The following is a 27494-nucleotide window of genomic DNA, read 5'->3' as shown; positions in this document are numbered from 1 at the left end:
ACCACGCGCCAGACAGGAATGGCTGACAATCTGGTGCGACACGCGAAAAAAAATGGTCATTTACTTACTGGGAAAATGTCTTTGGCAGTCCCCTTGATCTATACCTCTTGTACACCAATAACAAGTTGCCTCTCATCCTCCTTCGCTCCAAAGAGAACGGCCTTAGCCTTCTCAAACTTTCTTCATAAAACATGCTCTACAATCCCAGCAGCTTTCAGCTTACTTTTCATTCACCAATAGTTTTGTTTCTTATATATTTACTTAGGTTGTTGATTAGAGCAAGCAACATTACAAAGAGCCCCAGAATGTATCACAGGATTCACAAACTTCCATTTGCCAACCATCAGGCATTTTGTTAAAATTCCCTCTTGTAATCCACATGCTCTGAGGAACACTAATCAGCATACCCTGCATGGGTACATTTTGCTTTTTATTTCAATAGGTAGCTTCCATTCTGTGATAAATATCATAAACCTTCCATCCACCACGATACAAAAAAATTCAAAGTTCAACATCTGAACGTTGAAAACGTTTGAAGCCTTCCTGTTCACAGCAACAACTTGCAAATGATTAAGGCTGTTGTCCAGTAAGAAGCCAAGAGATTTGCTGTCTCCCTGATGGGATTTGGAAGTGTGCAGGGACAGTATGTCCATAGTGCAAATAAGGAATGTAAGCCAGAAAACCTTGATTATTGAGGTGATGCAGATTATCAATCTCCCTCCACCTTCTTATTTTGGTTAATGCTCCGTTCTTTCCCATACAGAAGGCTCTAGGGCCAAACGTAGACTGTTTAATCATTTCCATGGATGCTCCATGAACTGCTGAGTTCCTCTTGCATTTTGCGCCCCTTGCTCGACAAATTGCAATTCAAGTTCATGTTTATTGTCCTTCAACCATACACTTGTATACAGCTGAACAAATCATCGTTCCTCTTGGGGCAAGTTGCACAACGCAGTAAATGTAGTCACAGTACATATAGTTATAATCCAGCACGCACAGTCACAAAATAATCTCACCACAAATCACTGAGTGCCACGGCCTGAATAGTGGCAGGTTTGTAGAAATTGCAATGTTTATAAGACATGTAGGCCCCCGTTATTCTCGATAGATCATGGATTAGCACCTCGGAAAGTCTCCTGGGCGCGTCCCTGGGCAGGGAATCTTTCAGGAAAACAAGCAGTTGCCCAAGCTGCAAGTCACACTGCTCCAGGCCACCAATATTATCCAAGGGAAGGGCATATAAGACAAATATATATGACATGCAAATAACCAGTATAATGTTACAGGTATGATTATAATAAAGCAAGTAGTTGTATAAATATGTGATACAGCAGCAATAATAGTTGAAAAATGACCAGTGCAGGATGACAGTGTGCCATTGAGTTGGGAACTGGTTCGGAGGGAGTGTCAGGGCATTCATATAGGGTGTACGTGGGTGCTGGGTATAGGTTTTATGTCTGGATTAGATATACAGAGCAGACTAATCCTATGCTGTCATCTAACACGAACAATTTCTGACTGACGTGGGTTCAATGTGAAAATTTGTACTGATGTCTCCGCAGAGAAATGCAAATCAACAACCTGCAATAGAAGAGGCACGTGTTCTGAACTGCCTACTGGGCTCAGGTGCACATGTGACCATGCTTTCTATGGAAAAAATTGTGAATACGGTAAGTCATGGAAAAGAAAAGACGAAAAATAAGTTCCCATTGCGGCTGGATAACTGGTTGGAACACAATTCCTTAAAGCTTCGTGAACTTTAGATCCGATTTCCACACCGGCATTTTTTATCACCGAATCTGCTGAGTTTCTGGGAGAATGTGGGAATCTCTCAGCTGAAGCTGGTTTGTGCCCCACCAGACAGTCGCACTCACGCAAACGGCCCTGCGGTGACTGGGACTCTGTCTCATTGGCATCCCTTTCTCTAGCTGCGAATTTAATGCCTCTGCTCTGACTATCATGGCACATCACGTAGATCCCAAAACGATAATCGGCAGAGATTTTGCCTGTGTTAGGCAGTCAGATTCAAAACACTAACTGAATGGATGCCACAAATCCCACCCTATTCTCTCTTTGTAACCACTGCCTTCATCCAAATTTGGTGCATAGAACAGTACGACACAGTACAACACAGGCCGTTTGGTGTGCCGTTGAACTTTTAGCATATTCGAGCATAAATTAACATTTCTCTTCTACATAGCCCTCCATTTTTCCTTCATCCATATGCCTGTCTCAGAGAATCCGAAATGCTCCTAAAGGATCTGGCTCTACCACTACCTCTTGCAGGTTGTTCGATACACCCAACTCTCTCTGTATGAATAAGATTTCCCGGAGATCCCCCCGTACATTGTACTGTTCGTTGAACTTTGAAATGTTTTCCCAACACTTCAAAGTTATGCTCCTTATATTGGCCATTAGGCTGATTGGTGGCGCAATGGTATCTGTGCCGGACTCCGGAGCGAAGATTCCAGAGAAAGAATCCAAGTCCGCCCCCCTCGAGCATGCTTTCTATCCGTGCCTGGTTAAGCATCGATCTGGCCATTCGTCCTCGTAAATAAAATAAAGTGGTCGTGTCAGGAAGGCTTACACCATGATTAATCCGAAAGGAGACCAATCCTGACACCACGCGCCAGACAGGAATGGCTGACAATCTGGTGCGACACGCGAAAAAAAATGGTCATTTACTTACTGGGAAAATGTCTTTGGCAGTCCCCTTGATCTATACCTCTTGTACACCAATAACAAGTTGCCTCTCATCCTCCTTCGCTCCAAAGAGAACGGCCTTAGCCTTCTCAAACGTTCTTCATAAAACATGCTCTACAATCCAAGCAGCTTTCAGCTTACTTTTCATTAACAAATAGTTTTGGCTCTTACAAATTTACTTAGGTTGTTGATTAGAGCTAGCAACATTACAAAGAGTCCCATAACGGGTCACAGGATTCATAAACTTCCATTTGTCTGCCTTCGTGCTTATTGTTACAATTCTTTCTTGTAATCTACATGCTCTGAAAAACACTAATCAGCATACCCTGCTTGGGTACATTTTGCTTTTTATTTCAATAGGTAGCGTCCATTCTGTGACGACTATCATAAACCTTCCATCCATCACCATACAAAAAAATTCAAAGTTCAAAATCTGAACGTTGAAAACGTTTAAAGCCTTCCTGTTCGCAGCAACATCTTGCAAATGATTATGCCTGTTGTCCAGTATGAAGCGAACAGATTTGCTGTCTCCCTGATGGGATTTGGAAGTGTGTAGGGACAATATGTCCATAGTGGGAATAAGGCAATGAATGCCAGATATCTTTGATTATTGAGTTGCTGGAGAGTATCAACCTCCCTCCACCTTCTTATTCTGGCTAATGCTCCGTTCTTTGACATACAGACGTATCTCGGCCAATAGGTAGACTGTTTATTCATCTCAACTGATGCTCCCTGAACTGCTGAGTTCCTCTTGCCTTTTGCGCCCCTTGCTCGACAAATTACAATTCAACTTCATGTTTATTGTCCTTCAACCAGACACTTGTATACAGCTGAAGAAAACATCGTTCCTCTGGGGCCAAGCTGCACAACACAGTAAATATAGTCGCATACATATAGATACGATCCAGCACTGACAGTGTCAAAATAATATCAGCACAATTCACTGAGTGTGAAGGCCTGAAGACTGGCAGGTTGATAGAATTTGCAAGGTATAAAAGACATATAGGCCTCCGTTAGTCTCGGTAGTCCATGGATTAGCACCTTGGAAAGTCTCCAGGGTTTTTTTTTGGGAAGACCAGCAGTTGCCCAAGCTGCAAGTCTACGCTCTCGACGCTACCAATGTTGTCCAAGGGAAGGGCATGCAAGACATATGTATAAGACATGTGTATAATCAGTACAATGTTACAGGTATGATTATAATAAAGCAAGCAGTTGTATAAATATTTGAAACAGCAGCAATAACAGATGAAAATGACCAGTGCAGTATGAAAGTGTGCCCGTGAGTTGGGAAGTGGTGCGTTGGGAGCATTAGGGCATTTAAACAGGGTGAACGTGTGTGCTGAGCACAAGTTTTATATCTGTATTAGTTATAGCGACAGTCTAAACATATGCAGTCTTCTAACAGGTAAAATTACTGACTGACCTGGGTTTAATATGAAAATTTGTACTGATGTCTCCGCAGAGAAATGCAGATCAACATCCTGCAATGGGAGAGGAACGTGTTCTGAACTGCCCACTGGGCTCAGGTGCACATGTGACCATGCTTTCTATGGAAACAATTGTGAAAACGGTAAGGCATGGAAAAGAAAGACAAAATATATGCTCCGAGTACGGCTGGATAACTGGTTGGAACACTATTCCATAAAGCGTGGTTGACGTTAGCTCCCATTTCCACACGGGCATTCATCATCACCCACTCTGCAGAGTTACTGGGAGATTGTGTGAGTCTCTCAGATGAAGCTGGTTTTTCTCCCACCAGACTATCGCACTCACAAACCCGGCCCTGCGGTGACTGGGACTCTGTCTAATTGACATCCCTTTCCCTAGCTGCGAAAATCATGCCTGTACTATGACTAACCTGGCGTAGCCCATAGATCCCAAAACCACAATCGGCAGAGGTTTGCCTGTGTAAGGCAGTTAGATTTAAACCTCTCACTGAATGGAAGACTCAAATTCCACACTATTTTCTCTTTGTAACAACAGCCTTCATTCCAATTTGGAACATTGAACTGTACAGCAGAGTACAGTACAGGCACGTTGGTGTGCCGTTCACCTTTTAACATATTCGAACATAATTTACCCCTTCTCGTCGACAAAGCCCTCCATTTTATTTCATCTATATTCCTGTCTCAGAGTTTCAAAAATGATCCAAAACGGATCTGACTCTCCCACCACCTCTGGCTGGTCGTTCCATACACCCAGCTCTCTCAGTGTAAATAAATATCCCTTACATCCTGCTTGCACTTTGAAGTGTTGGGGGAGCTTTGAAGCTTTGGGATAAAACTTCAAATTTATGCTCCTTATATTCGACATTAGGCTGGTAGCGAAATGGTTGAACTCCGGACTCCGGAGCGAAAGTTCCCGAGTTTGAATCAAAGTCGGGCCATCTTCGAGCTTTCTATCCGTGCCAGGTTAAGCACTGAGCTAACCACTCGGCCTTGTAAATAAGAAAAAGGGTCGTGTCAGGAACGCTCATACCATTATTAATCCGAAAGGAGACCAATCCTGACACCACTCGCCAGACAGGAATGGCTGACTGTCTGGTGCGACACGCGAAAAAAAATTGGTTATTCACATTCTTGGAAAATGACTTTGGCAGTCCCCTTGATCTATTCCTCTTGTATACCTATAACAAGTTGACTGTCATCCCCCTTCGCTATAAAGATAACGGCCTTAGCTCTCTCAGCCTATCTTCATGAAACATGCCCTACAATCCAAACAGCTTTCAGCTTACTTTTCATTCACCAATAGTATTTGTTCTTACATAATTTCTTAGGTTGTTGATTAGAGCAAGCAACATTACAAAGAGTCCCAAAATCGATCACAAATAATCTTCCATTTGTCTACCATCAGGCTTATTGCTAAAATTCTCTCTTGTAATTTACATGGTCTGAGGAACACTAATCAGCATACCCTGCTTGGGTACATTTTGCTTTGTATTTCAATAGGTAGCTTCCATTCTGTGATAAATATCATAAACGTTCCATCCACCACGATGCAAAAAAATTAAAGTTCAAATTCACAGCAAAAACTTGCAAATGATGAAGCCTGTTTTCCAGAAAGAAGCCGGGAGATTTACGGACTTCCTGATAGGTTATGGAAGTGTGTATGGACTGTATGTCCATGGTGAAAATAAGGCAATGAAAGCCAGATAACTTTGATTATTGAGGTGATGGAGAGATTCAAACTCCCTCCACCTTTTTATTCTGGCTCATGCTCCGTTCTTTCCTATACAGAGGTATCTCGGCCCAAAACGTAGACTGTTTATTCATTTGCATGGATACTCCCTGAACTCCTGAGATCCACTGGCATTTTGCGCCCCTTGCTTGACCAATTACAATTCAATTTCAAATTTATTGTTCTTCACCCATATACTTGTATAAAGCTGAACAAAACAACGTCCCTCTGAGGCCAAGATGCACAACACAGAAAAAATCGTCACAGCACGTATAATTACGATCCAGCACGCACAGTCACAAAATAATATCACCACAAATGACTGAGTGTTATGGCCTGAAGAGTGGCAGGTTTATAGAAATCGCAAGGTATATAAGATGTATGGGGCTCCGTTAGTCTCGGTAGACCACGGGTTAGCACCTCGGAAAGTTTCCATGGCGCAGGCCTGGGCAGGGTTTGTTTTTTGGGAAGACCAGCAGTTGCCCAAGCTGCAAGTCTCCCCTCTCCATACCTACAATGTTGTTCAAAGGAAGGGCATGTAAGGCATATATATAACCATTATAATGTTACAGGTATGATTATAATAAAGCCAGCAGTTGAATAAACATGTGAAACAGCAGAAAATATAGATGACGAATGACCAGTGCAGGATGACAGTATGCCCGCGAGTTGGAAATTGATGCGGTGGGAGCGTTGGGGCATTCAGATAGGCTGTACGTGTGTGCTTGGACAAATTTTTATATCTGGATTAGTTCTACAGACAGTCTAAAACTATGCAGTCCTCTAACACGAACACTTGCTGACTGACGTGCGTTCAATGTGAACATTAAAACTGTTGTCTCCTCAGAGAAATGCAATTCAACAACCTGCAATGGAAGAGGCACGTGTTCTGAACTGCCTACTGGGCTCAGGTGCACATGTGACCAAGGATTCTATGGAAACAATTGTGAAAACGGTAAGGCATGGAAAAGAAAGACAAAAAATATGTTCCTAGTACGGCTGGATAACTGTTTGGAACACAATTCCATAAAGCTTCGTTGAGGACAGCTCCCATTTCCACACGGGCATTCTTCATCACCCACTCTGCAGAGTTACTGGCAGATTGAGTGAGTCTCTCAGATGAAGCTGGTTTGTGCACCACCGTACAGTCGCACTCACACACACGGCCCTGCGTTGACAGGCCCTCTGTCTCATTGTCATCCCTTTCTCTAGCTACGAATTTCCTGCCTTTTCTCTGAATAACCTGGCACATCCAGACGATCCCAAATGCACAATCGGCAGAGTCTTTGTCTGTGTAAGGCAGTCCGTTTCAAACCGCTACCTGAATGGATGCCGCAAATCCCACACTATTTTCTCTTTGTAACCACTGCCTTCATACCAATTTGGAAAATGGAAATTTACAGCATAGTACATTACAGGTCCTTTAGTGTGCCGTTGACCTTTAACATATTCGTAAATAAATTAACGCATCTCTTCTGCATAGTAGTACTTTTTTCTTCCAGCCATATGCCTGTCTCAGAGTTTCAGAAATGCTCCTAAAGCATCTGGCTCTACCGCCACCTCTGGCGGGTTGTTCCATACACCCACTTCTTTCTGTGTAAATAAAATTTCCCTGAGATCCCACCTTTACTTTGTAGTGTTCGGAGAACTTTGAAGTGTTCTCCCAACACTGCAAAGTTCTGCTCCTTTTATTGGCCATTACGATGACTGGTGGCGCAATGGCTTCAGTGCCTGACTCCGGAGCGAAGGTTCCAGAGATCGAATCCAAGTCTGGCCACCTTGGAGCATGCTTTCTATCCGTGCCTGGTTATGCATCGAGCTAGCCTCCAGGCCTGGTTAATAAAGAAACAAACAGGGCGGTTCAGGAACGTTCATACCATGGTTAATCCGAAAGGAGACCAATTCTGGCAGCAGGCGACAGGCCAGTGTGGCTGACTGTCTGGTGCGACACGCGAAAAGAAAGATTGGTCATTTCCGAACTGGGAAAATGTCTTTGGTTGTCCACTTGATATATACCTCTTGTACACCTATAACAAGTTGGCTCTCATCCTCCTTCGATCCAAAGAGAAAGGCCTTAGCTCTCTTAACCTCTCTTCGTAAAAGATCCCTCCAAGCCAAGCAGCTTTCAGCTTACTTTGCATTCACCAACAGTATTAGTTATTGATTAGATAAGGCAACATTCCAAAGAGTCCCAGAATGAATCACAGGATTCATAAACTTCCATTTGTCTACCATCGTGCTTATTGTTAATTTTGTCTCTTGTAATCAATATGCTCTGAGGATATGCCCTGATTGGGTACATGTTGCTTTGTATTTCTATAGGTAGCTTCTGTCCTGTGATTAATCTCGTAAACTTTCCATCCACTACGATACAAAAAAAAAATCTTCAAAATCTGAACTTTGAAAATCTTTGAATCCTGCCTGCACGCAGCACCAACTTCCAAATATTTAGGCCTGTAGTCTTGTAAGAAGCCGAGATATTTACAGTTTTCCTGATGGGGGATGGAAGTGTTTAGGGACAGGATGTCCATAGTGAAAGTAATGTAATGAAAGCCAGATCACTTTGATTATTGAGGTGATGGAGAGAATCTACCTCCCTCCAACTTCTTATTCTGCCTCATGCTCCTTCCTATCCCATACAGAAGTATTTCTGCCCAAAACTTAGACTGTTTATTAATTTCCATTGATACTACCTGAGCTGCTGAGATCCTCCAGCACTTTGTGCCCTTTGCTCGACCAATTTCAATTCAAGTTCAAGATTATTGTTCTTTAACCATACACATGCATAAAGCTGAACAGACCATCGTTCCTGAGGGGACAAGGTGCACAACACTGAAAATATAGTCACGGTACATATAGTTAAGATCCAGCACACACAGTCACAAAATAATATCACCACAAATCACTCAGTGTAATTCCCTGAAAACTGGCAGGTAGATTGAAATTGCAAGGAATATAAGACATATAGACCTCCGGTAGTCTCGATAGGACATGGATTAGCACCTTGGAAGGTTTCCAGGGCGCAAGCCCAGGCCGGGTTCTGTTTGGAAGACCAGCAGTTGCCCACGCTGCACGACTCCCCTCTCCACGCCAACAATGTTGCCCAAGGGAAGAGCATTTAAGACACTTATATATGACAAGTGTATAACCAGTATAATGTTACAAGTATGATTATAATAAAGCAAGTAGTTGAATAAATATTTGAAACAGCAGCAATAACAGATGAAAAATGACCGTTGCAGGATGAGAGAAGAGCTGGGAAGTTGGGAAGAGCTGCGGAGAGAGAGTTAGGACATTCAAGCAGGGTGGACGTTGGTGCTTGGACAAAGTTTTACATCTGTATTAAATATACAGAACAGGCTAATTCTACAAAGTCCTCTAACACTAACGCTTGTTGTCTGAAGTCGGTTCAATGAGAAAATTTATACTGTTGTCTCCGCAGAGAAATGCAATTCAACAACCTGCAATGGAAGAGGCACGTGTTCTGAACTGCCTGCTGGGCTCAGGTGCACATGTGATCAAGGTTTCTATGGAAACAAATGTGAATACGGTAAGGCATGGAAAAGAAACGACAAAAAATATGTTCCCATTACGGCTGGATAACTGGTTGGAACACAATTCCATAAAGCTTGGTTGACGTTAGCTCCCATTTCCACACGGGCATTCTTCATCTCCCACTCTTCTGAGTTACTGGCAGATTGAGGGAGTCTCTCAAATGAAGCTGTTTTGTGCCCCACCAGACAGTCGCACTCACACACACGGCCCTGCGGTGACTGGGACTCTGTCTCATTGACATCCCTTTCTCTAGCTGCGAATTTCCTACCTTTGCTCTGAATAACCTGGCACATCCCCAAGTTTCCAAATGCACAATCGGCAGAGAATTTGTCTGAGTAAGGCAGTCCGTTTCAAAACACTAACTGAATGGATGCCGCAAATCCCACACTATTTTTAGTAACCACTGCCTTCATTCCAATTTGGAACATTGAACTGTACAGCACAGTACAGTACAGGCCCTGTGGTGTGCCGTTGACCTTTTAACATATTCGAACATAAATTAATCAATCTCTTCTGCATAGCCCTACATTTATCTTCCACCCATATGCCTGTCTCAGATTTTCCGAAATGCTCCGAAAGGATCTGGCTCTAATACCACCTCTGACAGCTTGTTCCATACACTCACCCCTCTCTGTGTAAATACTCTATACCTAAGATCCCCCCTGTCCTTTGCAGTGTTCGTTGAACTTTGAACTTTGCTGTGTTCTGCAAGCTTCGAAGTGTTCTCCCAACACTTCAAAGTTATGCTCCTTATATTTGTCATTAGCCTGCCTGGTGGCGCAATGGTATTAGCGCCGGGCCCCGGAGCGGAGGTTCGAGAGATCGAATCCAAGTCGGGCCAACTTCGAGCATGCTTTCTATCCGTGCCGGGTATTTCTATCCGAGATAGCCACACGGCCTCGTGAATAAAAAAAAAAACATACAGTCGGTTCAGGAACGTACATACCATGGTTGATCGGAAAGGAGACTAATACTGACAGCACATGCCAGGTCAAAGTACTGACTGTCTGGTGCGAAACTAGAAAAAAAAAAGATCTGGTCATTTCCGTACTGTGAAAATGTCTTTGGCTGTCCACTTGCTCTATACCTCTTGTACACCTATATCAAGTTGGATCTCATCCCCATTCGTTCAAAAGGGAAAGGCCTTAGATCTCTCAACCTTTCTTCATAAAGATGCCCTCCAATCCAAGCAGCTTTCAGCTTACTTTACATTCACCAATAGTTTTAGTTCGTACATTATAACTTAGGTTGTTGATTAGAGCAATCAACGTTACAAAGGATCACAGAACGGAGCTTAGGATTCATAAACTTCCATTTGTCTGCCATCGTGCTTATTGTTAATTTTGTCTCTTGTAATCTACATGCTCTTGGGAACACTGAGACTAATTCCCTGCTTGGGTACATGTTGCTTTGTATTTCTATAGGTAGGTGTTACATCAGTATTAAATATACAGAACTGGCTAATTCTATGAAGTCCTCTCACACGAACGCTTGCTGACTGACGTGGGTTCAATGTGAACATTTATACTGTTGTCTCCACAGAGAAATGCAATTCAACAACCTGCAATGGAAGAGGAACGTGTTCTGAACTGCCTACTGGGCTCAGGTGCACATGTGATCAAGGTTTCTATGGAAACAATTGTGAATACGGTAAGGCATGGAAAAGAAAAGACAAAAAATATGTTCCTATTGCGGCTGGATAACTGGTTGGAACACAAGTCCATAAAGCTTGGTTGACGTTAGCTCCCATTTCCACACGGGCATTCTTCATCAGCCACTCTTCTGAGTTACTGACAGATTGAGGGAGTCTCTCAGATGAAGCTGGTTTGTGCCCCACCAAACTGTCGCAAACACAAACCCTGCGGTGACTGGGACTCTGTCTCATTGACATCCCTTTCTCTTGCTGCGAATTTCCTGTCTTTGCTCTGAATAACCTGGCAGATCCCGAAGATCCCAAAAACACAATCGGCAGAGAATTTGACTGTGTAAGGCAGTCCGTTTCAAACCACTAACTGAATCGATGCCGCAAATCCCACACTACTTTCTCTTTGTAACCACTGCCTTCTTTCCAATTTGGAACATGGAACAGTACAGCACTGTACAGTACAGGTCCTTTGGTATGCCGTTGACCTTGTAACATATTCGAACATGAATTAAAACTTCTCTCTTGCATAGTCATCTATTTTTCTTTCACCCATATGCCTGACCCAGAGTTTCAGAAATGCTCCCAAATGAACTGGCTCTACCACCACCTCTGTCAGGTTGTTCCATAAATCCACCTCTCTCTGAGTAAATAAACTATCCCTGAGATTCCCCCTGTACTTTGCAGTGTTCGGAGAACTTCGAAGTTGTCTTCCAACAGTTCAAAGTTATGCTCCTTATATTGGCCATTAGGTTGTCTGGTGGCGCAATGGCATCAGTGCCGGACTCCGGAGCGAAGGTTCCCGAGATCGAATCCATATAACCATATAACAATCACAGCACGGAAACAGGCCATCTCGGCCCTCCTAGTCCGTGCCGAACTCTCAATCTCTCCTAGTCCCACCTACCCGCACTCAGTCCATAACCCTCCACACATTTCCTGTCCATATACCTATCCAATTTTACCTTAAATGACACAACTGAACTGGCCTCTACTACTTCTACAGGAAGCTCATTCCACACAGCTATCACTCTCTGAGTAAAGAAATACCCCCTCGTGTTTCCCTGAAACTTCGGCCCCCTAACTCTCAAATCATGTCCTCTCGTTTGAATCTCCCCTACTCTCAATGGAAACAGCCTATTCACGTCAACTCTATCTATCCCTCTGGAAATTTTAAATACCTCGATCAAATCCCTACTCAACCTTCTACGCTCCAATGAATAGAGAGCTAACTTGTTCAACCTTTCTCTGTAACTTAAGTGCTGAATCCTAGGTAACATCCCAGTAAATAGTCTCTGCTCTCTCTCTAATTTATTGATATCTTTCCTATAATTCGCTGACCAGAACTGTACACAATATTCAAAATTTGGCCTTACCAATGCCTTGTACAAGTTTAACATTACATCCCAACTTCTGTACTCAATGCTTTGATTTACAAAGGCCAGCATCCAAAAGCCTTCTTCACCACCCTATCTACATGAGACTCCACCTTCAGGGAAATATGCACTGTTATTCCTAGATCTCTCTGTTCCTCTGCATTCCTCAATGCCCTACCATTTACCCTGTATGTTCTATTTGGATTATTCCTGCCAAACTGTAGAACCTCACACTTCTCAGCATTAACCTCCATCTGCCAACGTTCAGCCCATTCTTCTAACCGGCAAAAATCTCCCTGCAAGCTTTGAAAACCAACCTCATTATCCACAACACTTCCTACCTTAGTGTCATCGGCATACTTACTAATCCAATTTAATACACCATCCTCCTGATCATTTATGTATATTACAAACAACCTTGGGCCCAAAGCAGATCCCTGAGGCACCCCGCTAGTCACCGGCCTCTATCCCAATAAACAATTTTCCACCACTACTCTCTGGCATCTCCTAGCTAGCCACTGTTGAATCCATTTTATCACTCCAGCATTAATACCTAACGACTGAACCTTCTTAGCTACCTTTCCATGTGGAACTTTGTCAAAGGCTTTGCTGAAGTCCAGGTAGACTACATCCACTGCCTTACCCTCGTCAACATTCCTCGTAACCTCTTCAAAACATTCAATAATGTTTGTCAAACATGACATTCCACGCACAAATCCATGTTGGCTATACAGATAATTATTAATACTATCTCTAAGAATACTTTCCATTAATTAACCCACCACTGATGTCAAACTGACAGGTCTATAATTGCTAGGCTTACTTCTAGACCCCTTTTTAAACAATGGAACCACATGAGCAATACGCCAATCCTCCGGCACAATCCCCGTTTCTAATGACATCTTAAAGATCTCCGTCAGAGCTCCTGCTATTTCTACACAAACTTCCCTCAAGGACCTGGGGAATATCCTGTCAGGACTGGGGGATTTATCCACTTTTAAATTTCTTAATTTCTTAATTTAAAGTTAACTTCCACCTCTTTAATTGTCATAGGTTCCATAACTTCCTTACTTGTTTCCCACACCTTACACAATTCAATATCCTTCTCCGTAGTGAATACAGAAGAGAAGATATCGTTCAAAATCTCTCCCATCTCCCTCGGCTCCACACATAGCTGACCACTCTGATTCTCTAAGGGGCCAATTTTATCCCTCACTATCCTCTTGCGTTTAATATAACTGCAGAGACCTTTCGTAGTTACTTTCATCTTATTTGCCAAACCAACCTCATATCTTCTTTTAGCATTTCTAATCTCTTTCTTAAGATTCCTTTTACATTCTTTATATTCCTCGATTACTTTACTCCATGCTGCCTATATCTATTGTAGACATCCCTCTTTTTCCGAACCAAATTTCTAATATCCCTTGAAAACCATGGTGCATTCAGACCTTTAAGCTTTCCTTTCAACCGAACAGGAACATAAAGATTCTGTACCCTCATAATTTCACCCTTAAATGACCTCCATTTCTCTATCACATCCTTCCATTAAAACAACTTGACCAAATCCACTCTCTTTAAATCCCTTCGCATCTCCTCAATGTTCGCCTTTCTCCAATCAAAAATCTCAACTCTGGGTCCTGTCCTGTCCTTCTCCATAATTATATTGTAGCTAATGCTATTGTGATCACTGGACCCAAAGTGCTCCCCAACACATACATCTGTCAGCTGACCTATCGCATTCCCTAACAGGAGATCCAACACTGCCCCATCTCTAGTCGGTACTTCAATGTATTGTTGCAAAAAACTATCCTGCACACATTTCACAAACTCTAAACCATCCAGCCCTTTACCAGAATGAGCTTCCCAGTCTACGTGTAGAAAATTAAAATCTCCCACAGTCACCATTTTGTGTTTACTACAACTATCTGCTATCTCCTTACACATTTGCTCTTCCAACTCTCGCTCCCCATTAGGTGGCCTATAATACACTCCTATCAGTGTTACTACACCTTTCCCATTCCTCAATTCCACTCAAATAGCCTCCCTAGAGGAGCTCTCTAATCTGTCCTTCCAAAGCACCGCCATAAGATTTTCTCGGACAAGCAATGCAACACCTCCTCCTCTGGCCCCCCCTACTCTATCACACCTGAAGCAACTAAATCCAGGAATATTTAGTTGCCAATCACACCCTTCCTGCAAACATATTTCACTAATAGCTACAACATCATTATTCCAGGTATCAATCCAAGCTTTAAGCACATCCACCTTTCTTACAATGTTCCTAGCATTAAAATAGATACATTTAAGATACTCTCCACCTCCTCCTCTCTATTCATCCCTAACAGTGCATTCAAATTTATTATCCTTTTCTTTCTTCTCCCCTACATCTTCGGGCTGAGCGTATCCCTTCTACATCACCTGCCTTTCCTCCCTCACACACTGTCTATTTACTTGCTCTACTGGTGAACTAACCTCCTCTCCCATAGACTCCTCAAATTGATTCCCGCCCCGCCCCCATCTTACTCGTTTAAAGTCTTCCCTGTAGCACTAGCAAACCTCCCCGCTAGGATATTGGTCCCCCCGGGATTCAAGTGCAACCCGACCTTCTTGAACAGGTCACGCCTGCCCCAAAAGAGGTCCCAATGATCCAGAACCTTGAATTCCTGCCCCCTGCTCCAATCCCACAGCCACGCATTCATTCTCCACCTAATTCTATTCCTACTTTCGCTGTCGCGTGGCACAGGCAGTAATCCCGAGATTACTACCTATGCGTTCCTTCTTCTTAACTGCCTTCCTAACTCCCTATACTCTCGTTACAGGACCTCTGCCCCTTTCCTACCTATGTCATTGGTACATACATGTACCACGACCTCTGGCTCCTCACCCTCCCACTTCAGGATATCTTGGACGCGATCAGAAACGTCCCGAACCCTGGCACCAGGAAGGCAAATTACCATCCGGGACTCCCGATCACCTCCACTGAACCGCCTGTCTGTACCCTATTACTATGGTCCTCTTTATTCTATCCCTAACCTTCTGAGCTGCAGGGCCGTCCTCTGTGCCGGTGACCCGGCCACTGTCAATTCCACCAGGTAGGCTGTCCTCCCCAACATTACTCAAACACGAGAATTTATTGTCAAGGGGTACAGCCACTGGGTACTCTCTAGTACCTGCCTCTTCCCCTTCCTGACCGTGACCCACCTATCTGCCTCCCGTGGCCCCGGAGTGACCACCTGCCTGTAACTCCTCTCAATCACCTCCTCACTCTCCCTGACCAGGCGACGGTCATCGAGCTGCAGCTCCAGTTCCCTAACTCGGTCCCTCAGGAGCTGCAGTTCGGTGCACCTGGCGCAGATGTGGACGTCCGGGAGTCTCGGAGACTCCAGGACCTCCCACATCTGACACTGAGAACAACAAGCTGCCCGCACACTCATACTTCCTGAATAATTGAAAATAACAAGAACTAAAAGATAAGCCTACTGTGCCCCCTTCCGCCTAAGCCCCCTGAGCCCAAGCCCCACACGCTGCTCCCGGTGCACACTGTTTCCCGCAAACGAAGCTGCCCGCTTCTTAAGGCTGCGTTCTTTTTATATCTTCCCTCTTTCCCAGGCCTCCTTCACGCGCCTGCGCAGCCCCGCGTCTCAAAACTCCGATCTGAGACGCAATTGGACAATTCGAAAATGGCCGCCGCCGCACTCGCTCTCAAAGGCTCGCTGTCCTCTTCCAAAAGAGGACAAGTCGGTCCAGCTTCGAGCATGCTTTCTATCCGTGCCTGGTTAAGCATCGAGCAAGCCACACGGCTTCGTAACTAAAAAAAAACAAAGTGGTCGGTTCAGGAACGTTCATACCATGTTTAATCCGAAAGGAGACCAATCCTGACAGCACGCGCCAGGCCAGAGTGGTTGACTGTCTGGTGCGAAACGCGAAAAGAAATTTGGTCATTTCCGTAATGGGGAAATGCCTTTGGCTGTCCACATGCTCTATACCTCTTGTACACCATTATCAAGATGGCTGTCATCCCCCTTCGTTCCAAAGATAAAGGCCTTAGATCTCTCAACCTCTCTTCATAAAGGATGCCCTCCAATCCAAGCAGCTTTCAGCTTACTTTACATTCACCAATAGGTTTAGTTCTTACATATTTACTTAGGTTGTTGATTAGTGCAAGCCACATTACAAAGGGTCACAGAACGGATCATAGGATTCATAAACTTCGATTTGTCTAGCATCATGCTTATTGTTAATTTTGCCTCTTGCAATCTACATGCTCTGAGGAACACTGAGAGGCATTCCCTGATTGGGTACATGTTGCTTTGTATTTCTATAGGTAGCTTCTGTTCAGTGATTAATCTCGAAAAATTTCCATCCAGCACAATACAAAAAGAAATCAAACCTCAAAATCTGAAATTCCAAAATGTTTGAATCCTGTCGGCACACAGCAGCAACTTGCAAAAGATTAGGCCTGTTGTCCAGTAGGAAGCCGAGATATTTAAGGTTTTCCAGATGGGAGATGGAGGAGTTTAGGGACAGGATATCCATAGTGAAAATAAGGTAATGAAAGCCAGAGAATCTTTATTATTGAGGTGATGGTGAGAATCAACATCGCTCCACCTTCTTATCCTGGCTCATGCACCGTTCTTTCCCACACAGAAGTATCTCGGCCCAATACGTAGACTGCTTATTCATTTCCATAGATTATCCATGACCTGCTGAGATCGTTCACCAGTTTGTGCCGTTTGCTAGAACAATTTCAATTGAAGTTCAAGTTTATTGTTCTTTAACCGTACACTTGTATATATCTGAACAGACCATCGTCCCTCTGGGGCCAAGGTGCACAACACAGTAAATATAGTCACACTACATATACTTACGATCCAGCACGCCCCGTCTCAAAATAACATCACCACAAATCACTGAGTGTCATTGCCTGAAGACTGGCAATTTGATAGACATTGCAAGGTATATAAGACATATAGACCTCCGTAGTCTCGATAGGTGATTGATTAGTACCTTGGAAGGATTCCAGGGCGTAAGCCCAGTCAGTGTTTTTTTTTTTGGAAGACCCGCAGTTGCCCAAGCTGCAGGTCTCCCCTCTCCACGCCACCAATGTTGTCCAAGGGAAGGGCATATAAAACACATATATATGAGATTTATAATACCAGTATATTGTTACAGGTATGATTATAATAAAGCAAGCAGTTGTATAAACTTTTTGAAACAGCAGCAATAACGGATGAAAAATTATCAGTGCAGGATGAGAATGTGCCGGGCAGTTGGGAAGATCTGCGGAGGGAGCGATATGGCATTCAAAGAGGGTATACGTGTGTGCTTGGACAAAGATTTGTATCAGTATTAAATATACAGAACAGGCTAATTCTATGATGTCCTCTCACACGAACGCTTGCTGACTGACATGGGTTCAATGTGAACATTTATACTGTTGTTTCCGCAGAGAAATGCAATTCAACAACCTGCAATGGAAGAGGAAAGTGTTCTGAATTGCCTGCTGGGATCATGTGCAAATGTGATCAAGGTTTCTATGGAAACAACTGTGAATACGGTAAGGCATGGAAAAGAAAAGACAAAAACTATGTTCCTATAGCGGCTGGATAACGGGTTGGAACACAAGTCCATAAAGCTTGGTTGACGTTAGCTCCCATTTCCACACGGGCATTCTTCATCTCCCACTCTTCTGAGTCACTGGCAGATTGAGGAAGTCTCTCAGATGAAGCTGGTTTGTGCCCCACGAGACAGTCGCACTCACACACACGGCCCTGCGGTGACTGGGACTTTGTCTCATTGACATCCCTTTCTCTTGCTGCGGATTTCCTGCCTTTGCTCTGAATAAACTGGCACATCCCGAAGATCCCAAAAAAACAATCGGCAGAGACTTTGTCTGTGTAATGCAGTCCGTTTCAAACCACTAACTGAATGGATGCCTGAAATCCACACTATTTTGCTTTTGTAATCACTGCCTTCATTCCAATTTGGAACATGGAACAGTACAGTCCAGTAGAGTACAGGCCCTTTGGTGCGCTGTTGACCTTGTAACATACTCGAACATAAATTGAACCTTCTCTTTTACATAGTCATCTATTTTCCGTTCACCCATATGTCTGTCTCGGAGTTTCCGAAATGCACGTAAAGGATCTGGCTCTACCACCACCTCTGGCAGGTTCCTACATACACCCACCTCTCTCTGTATCATTAAAGTATCCCTGAGATTTCCCCTGTACTTTGCGGAGTTCGCAGTACGTGGAAGTATTCTTCCAACACTTCAAAGTTATGCTCCTTATATTGGCCATTAGGCTGACTGGTGGCGCAATGGCATCAGCGCCGGACTCCGGAGCGAAGGTTCCCAAGATCGAATCCAAGTCGGTCCACCTTCGAGCATGCTTTCTATCCGTGCCTGGTTAAGCATCGAGCTAACTACACGGCTTCGTAAATGAAAAAAAAACAAAGGGGTCGGTGCAGGAACATGGTTAATCGGAAAGGAGACCAATCCTGACAGCACCCGCCAGGACAGAGTGGCTGACTGTCTGGTGTGAAACGCGAAAAAAAATTGTAATTTCCCTACTGGGAAAATGTCTTTGGCTGTCCACTTGCTCTATACCTCTTGTACACCTATATCAAGTTGGCTCTCATCCCCCTTCGATCCAAAGATAAAGGCCTTAGCTCTCTCAACCTCTCTTCGTAAAAAATGCCCTCCAATCCAAGCAGCTTTCAGCTTACTTTAAATTCACAAATAGTTTTAATTCGTACATATTTACTTAGGTAGTTGATTAGTGCAAGCAACATTACAAAGGTTCACAGAATGGATCATAGGATTCATAAACTTCCATTTGTCTACCATCGTGCTAATTGGTAATTTTTTCTCTTGTAATCTACATGCTCTGAGGAACACTGAGAGGCATTCCCTGATTTGGGACATGTTGCTTTGTATTTCTATAGATAGCTTCAGTTCAGTGATTAATCTCGTAAACCTTCCATTCAGAACGATACAAAAAGAAATCAAACTTCAAAATCTGAACTTCCAAAGTGTTTGAATCGTGCCAGCACACAGCAACAACTTGCAAAAGATTAGGCCTGTTGTCCAGTAGGAAGCCGAGATATTTACGGTTTTCCAGATGGGCGATGGAAGTGTTTAGGGACAGGATGTCCATAGTGAAAATAAGGCAATGAAAGCCAGAGAACCTTTATTATTGAGGTGATGGTGAGAATGTACATCGCTCCGCCTTCTTATTCTGGCTCATGCTCCGTTCTTTCCCAAACAGAACGATCTTGGCCCAATACGTAGACTGCTTATTCATTTCCATAGATACTCCATGACCTGCTGAGATCGTCCAGCACTTTGTGCCGTTTGCTAGAACAATTTCAATTGAAGTTCAAGTTTATTGTTCTTTAACCGTACACTTGTATATATCTGAACAGACTATCGTTCCTCTGGGGCCAAGGTGCACAACACAGTACATATAGTTACGATCCAGTACGCACCGTCTCTATATAATATCACCACAACTCACTGAGTGTCATTGCCAGAAGAAAGGCAGTTTGAGAGAAATTGCAAGGTATATAAGTCATATAGGCCTCCGTTAGTCTCGTTAGGACATGGATTAGCACCTTGGAAAGTTTCCAAGGGCGCAAGCCCAGGCAGGGTTCTGATTGGAAGACCAACTGTTGCCCACGCTGCACGTCTCCCCTTTCCACGCCACCAATGTTGTCCAAAGGTAGGGCATTATAAGACACATATATATGACCAGTATAATGTTACAGGTATGATTATAATAAAGCAAGCAGTTGTATAAATTTTTGATACGGCAGCAATAACAGATGAAAAATGATCAGTGCAGGATGAGAATGTGCCCGTCTGTTGGGAAGAGCTGCGGAGGGAGCGTTAGGGCATTCACAGAGAGTGTACGTGTGTGCTTGGACAAGGATTTGTATCAACATTAAATACACAGAACAGGCTAATTCTATGAAGTCCTCTCACACGAACGCTTGCTGACTGACGTGGGTTCAACGTGAACATTTATACTGTTGTTTCCGCAGAGAAATGCAATTCAACAACCTGCAATGGAAGAGGAAAGTGTTCTGAATTGCCTACTGGGATCATGTGCACATGTGATCAAGATTTCTATGGAAACAATTGTGAAAACGGTAAGGCATGGAAAAGAAAAGACAAAAACTATGTTCCTATTGCGGCTGGATAACTGGTTGGAACACAAGTCCATATAGCTTGGTTGACGTTTGCTCCCATTTCCACACGGGCATTCTTCATCTCCCACTCTTCTGAGTCACTGGCAGATTGAGGGAGTCTCTCAGATGAAGCTGGTTTGTGCCCCACGAGACAGTCGCACTCACACACACGGCCCTGCGGTGACTGGGACTTTGTCTCATTGACATCCCTTTCTCTAGCTGCGGATTTCCTGCCTTTGCTCTGAATAAACTGGCACATCCCGAAGATCCCAAAAAACAATCGGCAGAGACTTTGTCTGTGTACTGCAGTCCGTTTCAAACCACTAACTGAATGGATGCCTGAAATCCACACTATTTTCCTTTTGTAATCACTGCCTTCATTCCAATTTGGAACATGGAACAGTACAGTCCAGTAGAGTACAGGCCCTTTGGTGTGCTGTTGACCTTGTAACATACTCGAACATAAATTGAACCTTCTCTTTTACATAGTCATCTATTTTCCTTTCACCCATATGCCTGTCTCGGAGTTTCCGAAATGCACGTAAAGGATCTGGCTCTACCACCACCTCTGGCAGGTTCCTACATACACCCACCTCTCTCAATGTGTCATTAAAGTATCCCTGAGATTTCCCCTGTACTTTGCGGAGTTCGAAGAACGTGGAAGTATTCTTCCAACACTTCAAAGTTATGCTCCTTATATTGGCCATTAGGCTGACTGGTGGCGCAATGGCATCAGCGCCGGACTCCGGAGCGAAGGTTCCCAAGATCGAATCCAAGTCGGTCCACCTTCGAGCATGCTTTCTATCCGTGCCTGGTTAAGCATCGAGCTGACCACACGGCTTCGTAAATGAAAAAAAAAACAAAGGGGTCGGTGCAGGAACATGGTTAATCGGAAAGGAGACCAATCCTGACAGCACCCGCCAGGAAAGAGTGGCTGACTGTCTGGTGTGAAACGCGAAAAAATATTTGGTCATTTCCCTACTGGGAAAATGTCTTTGGCTGTCCACTTGCTCTATACCTCTTGTACACCTATATCAAGTTGGCTCTCATCCCCCTTCGATCCAAAGATAAAGGCCTTAGCTCTCTCAACCTCTCTTCGTAAAAAATGCCCTCCAATCCAAGCAGCTTTCAGCTTACTTTACATTCACAAATAGTTTTAATTCGTACAGATTTACTTAGGTAGTTGATTAGTGCAAGCAACATTACAAAGGTTCACAGAACGGATCATAGGATTCATAAACTTCCATTTGTCTACCATCGTGCTAATTGGTAATTTTTTCTCTTGTAATCTACATGCTCTGAGGAACACTGAGAGGCATTCCCTGATTGGGTACATGTTGCATTGTATTTCTATAGGTAGCTTCAGTTCAGTGATTAATCTCGTAAACCTTCCATTCAGAACGATACAAAAAGAAATCAAACTTCAAAATCTGAACTTCCAAAGTGTTTGAATCGTGCCAGCACACAGCAACAACTTGCAAAAGATTAGGCCTGTTGTCCAGTAGGAAGCCGAGATATTCACGGTTTTCCAGATGGGCGATGGAAGTGTTTAGGGACAGGATGTCCATAGTGAAAATAAGGCAATGAAAGCCAGAGAACCTTTATTGTGAGGTGATGGGGAGAATGTACATCGCCCCACCTTCTTATTCTGGCTCATGCTCCGTTCTTTCCCATACAGAACTATCTTGGCCCAATACGTAGACTGCTTATTCATTTCCATAGATACTCCATGACCTGCTGAGATCGTCCAGCACTTCGTGCCGTTTGCTAGAACAATTTCAATTGATGTTCAAGTTTATTGTTCTTTAACCATACACTTGTATAAAGCTGAACAGACCATCGTTCCTCTGGGGACAAGGTGCACAACACAGTACATATAGTTACGATCCAGTACGCACCGTCTCTATATAATATCACCACAACTCACTGAGTGTCATTGCCAGAAGAAAGGCAGTTTGAGAGAAATTGCAAGGTATATAAGTCATATAGGCTTCCGTTAGTCTCGATAGGACATGGATTAGCACCTTGGAAAGTTTCCAAGGGCGCAAGCCCAGGCAGGGTTCTGATTGGAAGACCAACTGTTGCCCACGCTGCACGTCTCCCCTTTCCACGCCACCAATGTTGTCCAAAGGTAGGGCATTATAAGACACATATATATGACCAGTATAATGTTACAGGTATGATTATAATAAAGCAAGCAGTTGTATAAATTTTTGATACGGCTGCAATAACAGATGAAAAATGATCAGTGCAGGATGAGAATGTGCCCGTCTGTTGGGAAGAGCTGCGGAGGGAGCGTTAGGGCATTCACAGAGAGTGTACGTGTGTGCTTGGACAAGGATTTGTATCAACATTAAATATACAGAACAGGCTAATTCTATGAAGTCCTCTCACACGAACGCTTGCTGACTGACGTGGGTTCAACGTGAACATTTATACTGTTGTTTCCGCAGAGAAATGCAATTCAACAACCTGCAATGGAAGAGGAAAGTGTTCTGAATTGCCTACTGGGATAATGTGCAAATGTGATCAAGATTTCTATGGAAACAACTGTAAATACGGTAAGGCATGGAAAAGAAAATACAAAAACTATGTTCCTATTGCGGCTGGATAACTGGTTGGAACACAAGTCCATAAAGCTTGGTTGACGTTTGCTCCCATTTCCACACGGGCATTCTTCATCTCCCACTCTTCTGAGTCACTGGCAGATTGAGGGAGTCTCTCAGATGAAGCTGGTTTGTGCCCCACGAGACAGTCGCACTCACACACACGGCCCTGCGGTGACTGGGACTTTGTCTCATTGACATCCCTTTCTCTAGCTGCGGATTTCCTGCCTTTGCTCTGAATAAACTGGCACATCCCGAAGATCCCAAAAAACAATCGGCAGAGACTTTGTCTGTGTACTGCAGTCCGTTTCAAACCACTAACTGAATGGATGCCTGAAATCCACACTATTTTCCTTTTGTAATCACTGCCTTCATTCCAATTTGGAACATGGAACAGTACAGTCCAGTAGAGTACAGGCCCTTTGGTGTGCTGTTGACCTTGTAACATACTCGAACATAAATTGAACCTTCTCTTTTACATAGTCATCTATTTTCCGTTCACCCATATGCCTGTCTCGGAGTTTCCGAAATGCACGTAAAGGATCTGGCTCTACCACCACCTCTGGCAGGTTCCTACATACACCCTCTCTGTGTCATTAAAGTATCCCTGAGATTTCCCCTGTACTTTGCGGTGTTCGCAGTACGTGGAAGTATTCTTCCAACACTTCAAAGTTATGCTCCTTATATTGGCCATTAGGCTGACTGGTGGCGCAATGGCATCAGCGCCGGACTCCGGAGCGAAGGTTCCCAAGATCGAATCCAAGTCGGTCCACCTTCGAGCATGCTTTCTATCCGTGCCTGGTTAAGCATCGAGCTGACCACACGGCTTCGTAAATGAAAAAAAAAACAAAGGGGTCGGTGCAGGAACATGGTTAATCGGAAAGGAGACCAATCCTGACAGCACCCGCCAGGAAAGAGTGGCTGACTGTCTGGTGTGAAACGCGAAAAAATATTTGGTCATTTCCCTACTGGGAAAATGTCTTTGGCTGTCCACTTGCTCTATACCTCTTGTACACCTATATCAAGTTGGCTCTCATCCCCCTTCGATCCAAAGATAAAGGCCTTAGCTCTCTCAACCTCTCTTCGTAAAAAATGCCCTCCAATCCAAGCAGCTTTCAGCTTACTTTACATTCACAAATAGTTTTAATTCGTACAGATTTACTTAGGTAGTTGATTAGTGCAAGCAACATTACAAAGGTTCACAGAACGGATCATAGGATTCATAAACTTCCATTTGTCTACCATCGTGCTAATTGGTAATTTTTTCTCTTGTAATCTACATGCTCTGAGGAACACTGAGAGGCATTCCCTGATTGGGTACATGTTGCATTGTATTTCTATAGGTAGCTTCAGTTCAGTGATTAATCTCGTAAACCTTCCATTCAGAACGATACAAAAAGAAATCAAACTTCAAAATCTGAACTTCCAAAGTGTTTGAATCGTGCCAGCACACAGCAGCAACTTGCAAAAGATTAGGCCTGTTGTCCAGTAGGAAGCCGAGATATTTACGGTTTTCCAGATGGGCGATGGAAGTATTTAGGGACAGGATGTCCATAGTGAAAATAAGGCAATGAAAGCCAGAGAACCTTTATTGTGAGGTGATGGGGAGAATGTACATCGCCCCACCTTCTTATTCTGGCTCATGCTCCGTTCTTTCCCATACCGAAGTATCTCGGCCCAGAACGAAGACTGTTTCTTCATTTCCATAGATACTCCATGACCTGCTGAGATCATCCAGCACTTTGTGCCGTTTGCTAGAACAATTTCAATTGATGTTCAAGTTTATTGTTCTTTAACCGTACACTTGTATAAAGCTGAACAAACTATCGTTCCTCTGGGACCAAGGTGCACAACACAATACATATTGTCACAGTACTTATATTTACGATCCAGCACGCACCGTCTCAAAATAATATCACCACAAATCACTGAGTGTCATTGCCTGAAGTCTGGCGGTTTGATAGAAATTGCAAGATATATAAGACATATAGACCTCCGTAGTCTCGATAGGACATGGATTAGCACCTTGGAAGGTTTCCAGGGCGTAAGCCCAGTCAGTGTTTTTTTTTTTTGAAGACCCGCAGTTGCCCAAGCTGCCGGTCTCCCCTCTCCACGCCACCAATGTTGTCCAAGGGAAGGGCATATAAGACACATATACATGACATGTGTAAAACCAGTATAATGTTACATGTCTGATTATAATAAAGCAAGTAGTTGTATCAATATTTGAAACAGCAGCAATAACAGATGAAAATGACCAGTGCAGGATGAGAGTGTGCCCGTCAGTTGGGAAGAGCTGCGGAGGGAGCGTTAGGGCATTCAAAGAGGGTGTACGTGTGTGCTTGGACAAGGATTTGTATCAGCATTAAATATACCGAACAGGCTAATTCTATGAAGTCCTCTCACACGAACGCTTGCTGACTGACGTGGGTTCAACGTGAACATTTATACTGTTGTTTCCGCAGAGAAATGCAATTCAACATCCTGCAATGGAAGAGGCACGTGTTCTGAACTGCCTACTGGGCTCAGGTGCACATGTAATCATGGTTTCTATGGATACAAATGTGAATACGGTAAGGCATGGAAACGAAAAGACAAAGCATATGTTCCCATAACGGCTGGATAACTGGTTGGAACACTATTCCATAAAGCTTCGTTGACGTTAGCTCCCATTTCAACACGGGCATTCTTCCTCACCCACTCTGCTGAGTTACTGGCAGATTGAGTGAGTCTCTCAGATGAAGCTGGTTTGTGCACCACCAGACAGTCGCACTCATACACACGGCCCTGCGGTGACTGGGACTCTGTCACATTGACATCCCATTCTCCAGCTGCGAATTTCCTGCCTTTGCTCTGAATAACCTGGCACATCCCCAAGTTTCCAAAGGCACAATCGGCAGAGACTTTGTCTGTGTAAGGCTGTCCGTTTCAAAACACTAACTGAATGGATGCCGCAAATCCCACACTATGTTTAGTAACCACTGCCTTCATTCCAATTTGGAACATTGAACTGTACCGCACAGTACAGTACAGGCCCTGTGGTGTGCCGTTGACCTTTTAACACATTCGAACATAAATTAGTCAATCTCTTCTGCATAGCCCTACATTTATCTTCCACCCATATGCCTGTCTCAGATTTTCAGAAATGCTCCGAAAGGATCTGGCTCGACCACCACATCTGGCAGCTTGTTCCATACACTCACCCCTCTCTGTGTAAATAATCTATCCCTAAGATCCCCAATGTCAATTGCAGTGTTCGTTGAACTTTGAAGTGCTCTCCCTTTCTAAATCTTTTTATTAATATTAATAATATGGACAGAATACAGATGATATATTGATAAAGAAATTACCAACATACACATTCCATTACATATAAAAAAAACATACATAATAGTTACAATATAAATGAGTTTACCAAGACATAAGCCAAAAGATATCTTCATGAAACATGCCCTACAATCCAAGCAGATTTCAGCTTACTTTTCATTCACCAATGGGTTTAGTTCTTACATATTTAATTATTTGTTGATTAGAGCAAGCAACATTACAAGGAGTCCCAAAATGGATCACAGGATTCATAATCTTTCATTTGTCTACCATCAGGCTTATTGCTAAAATTCTCTCTTGTAATTTACATGGTCAGATGAACACTCATCAGCATACCCTGCTTGGGTACACTTTGCTTTGTATTTCAATAGGTAGCTTCCATTCTGTGATAAATATCATAAACGTTCCATCCACCACGATACAAAAAAATTCAATGTTCAAAATCTGATCTTAGAAAACATTTGATGCCTGCCTATTCACAGCAAAAACTTGCAAATGATGAAGCCTTTTTTTCCAGAAAGTAGCCGGGAGATTTACGGACTTCCTGATGGGTTATGGAAGTGTGTATGGACTGTATGTCCATAGTGAAAATAAGGCAATGAAAGCCAGATAACTTTGATTACTGAGGTGATGGAAAAAATCAACCTCCCTCCACCTTCTTATTCTGGCTCATGCTCCGTTCTTTCTTATACAGAAGTATCTCGCCCAAAACGTCGACTATTTATTCATTTGCATGGATACACCCTGAACTGCTGAGTTCCACTTGCACTTTGGGTCCCTTGCTTGGCCAATTACAATTCAATTTCAAGTTTATTGTTCTTCAACCATACACTTGTATAAAGCTGAACAAAACATCGTTCCTCTGGGGCACAGCTGCACAACACAGAAAAAATCGTCACAGCACGTATATTTACG

At 43.5% G+C, this 27494-nt stretch overlaps 2 protein-coding genes across 2 annotated transcripts in view; both read left to right on the top strand.

Moving 5' to 3' along the window:
* LOC132388401 (uncharacterized) overlaps positions 1-21497 on the top strand; it is a 30649-nt gene extending 9152 nt beyond the window's left edge. The window contains exons 5-12 of the mRNA XM_059960753.1: positions 1563-1670; positions 4166-4273; positions 6728-6835; positions 9323-9430; positions 10978-11085; positions 17903-18010; positions 20500-20607; positions 21357-21497. Coding sequence (XP_059816736.1) covers positions 1563-1670; positions 4166-4273; positions 6728-6835; positions 9323-9430; positions 10978-11085; positions 17903-18010; positions 20500-20607; positions 21357-21497 — 897 coding nt within the window. The remainder of the gene's footprint in view (positions 1-1562; positions 1671-4165; positions 4274-6727; positions 6836-9322; positions 9431-10977; positions 11086-17902; positions 18011-20499; positions 20608-21356) is intronic.
* Positions 21498-23098: 1601 nt separating this feature from the next.
* Positions 23099-27494, top strand: part of LOC132388400 (uncharacterized) — an 83613-nt gene continuing 79217 nt past the window's right edge. Inside the window, exons 1-2 of the mRNA XM_059960752.1 lie at positions 23099-23207; positions 25718-25825. Coding sequence (XP_059816735.1) covers positions 23187-23207; positions 25718-25825 — 129 coding nt within the window. The 5' untranslated portion in view covers positions 23099-23186. The remainder of the gene's footprint in view (positions 23208-25717; positions 25826-27494) is intronic.

The sequence above is a fragment of the Hypanus sabinus genome, unplaced genomic scaffold, assembly GCF_030144855.1.
Source record: "Hypanus sabinus isolate sHypSab1 unplaced genomic scaffold, sHypSab1.hap1 scaffold_316, whole genome shotgun sequence".
Taxonomy (NCBI): Eukaryota; Metazoa; Chordata; class Chondrichthyes; order Myliobatiformes; family Dasyatidae; genus Hypanus; species Hypanus sabinus.
Note: the sequence above shows the minus strand (reverse complement) of the source record. Positions and strands in the feature narration are given on the sequence as shown.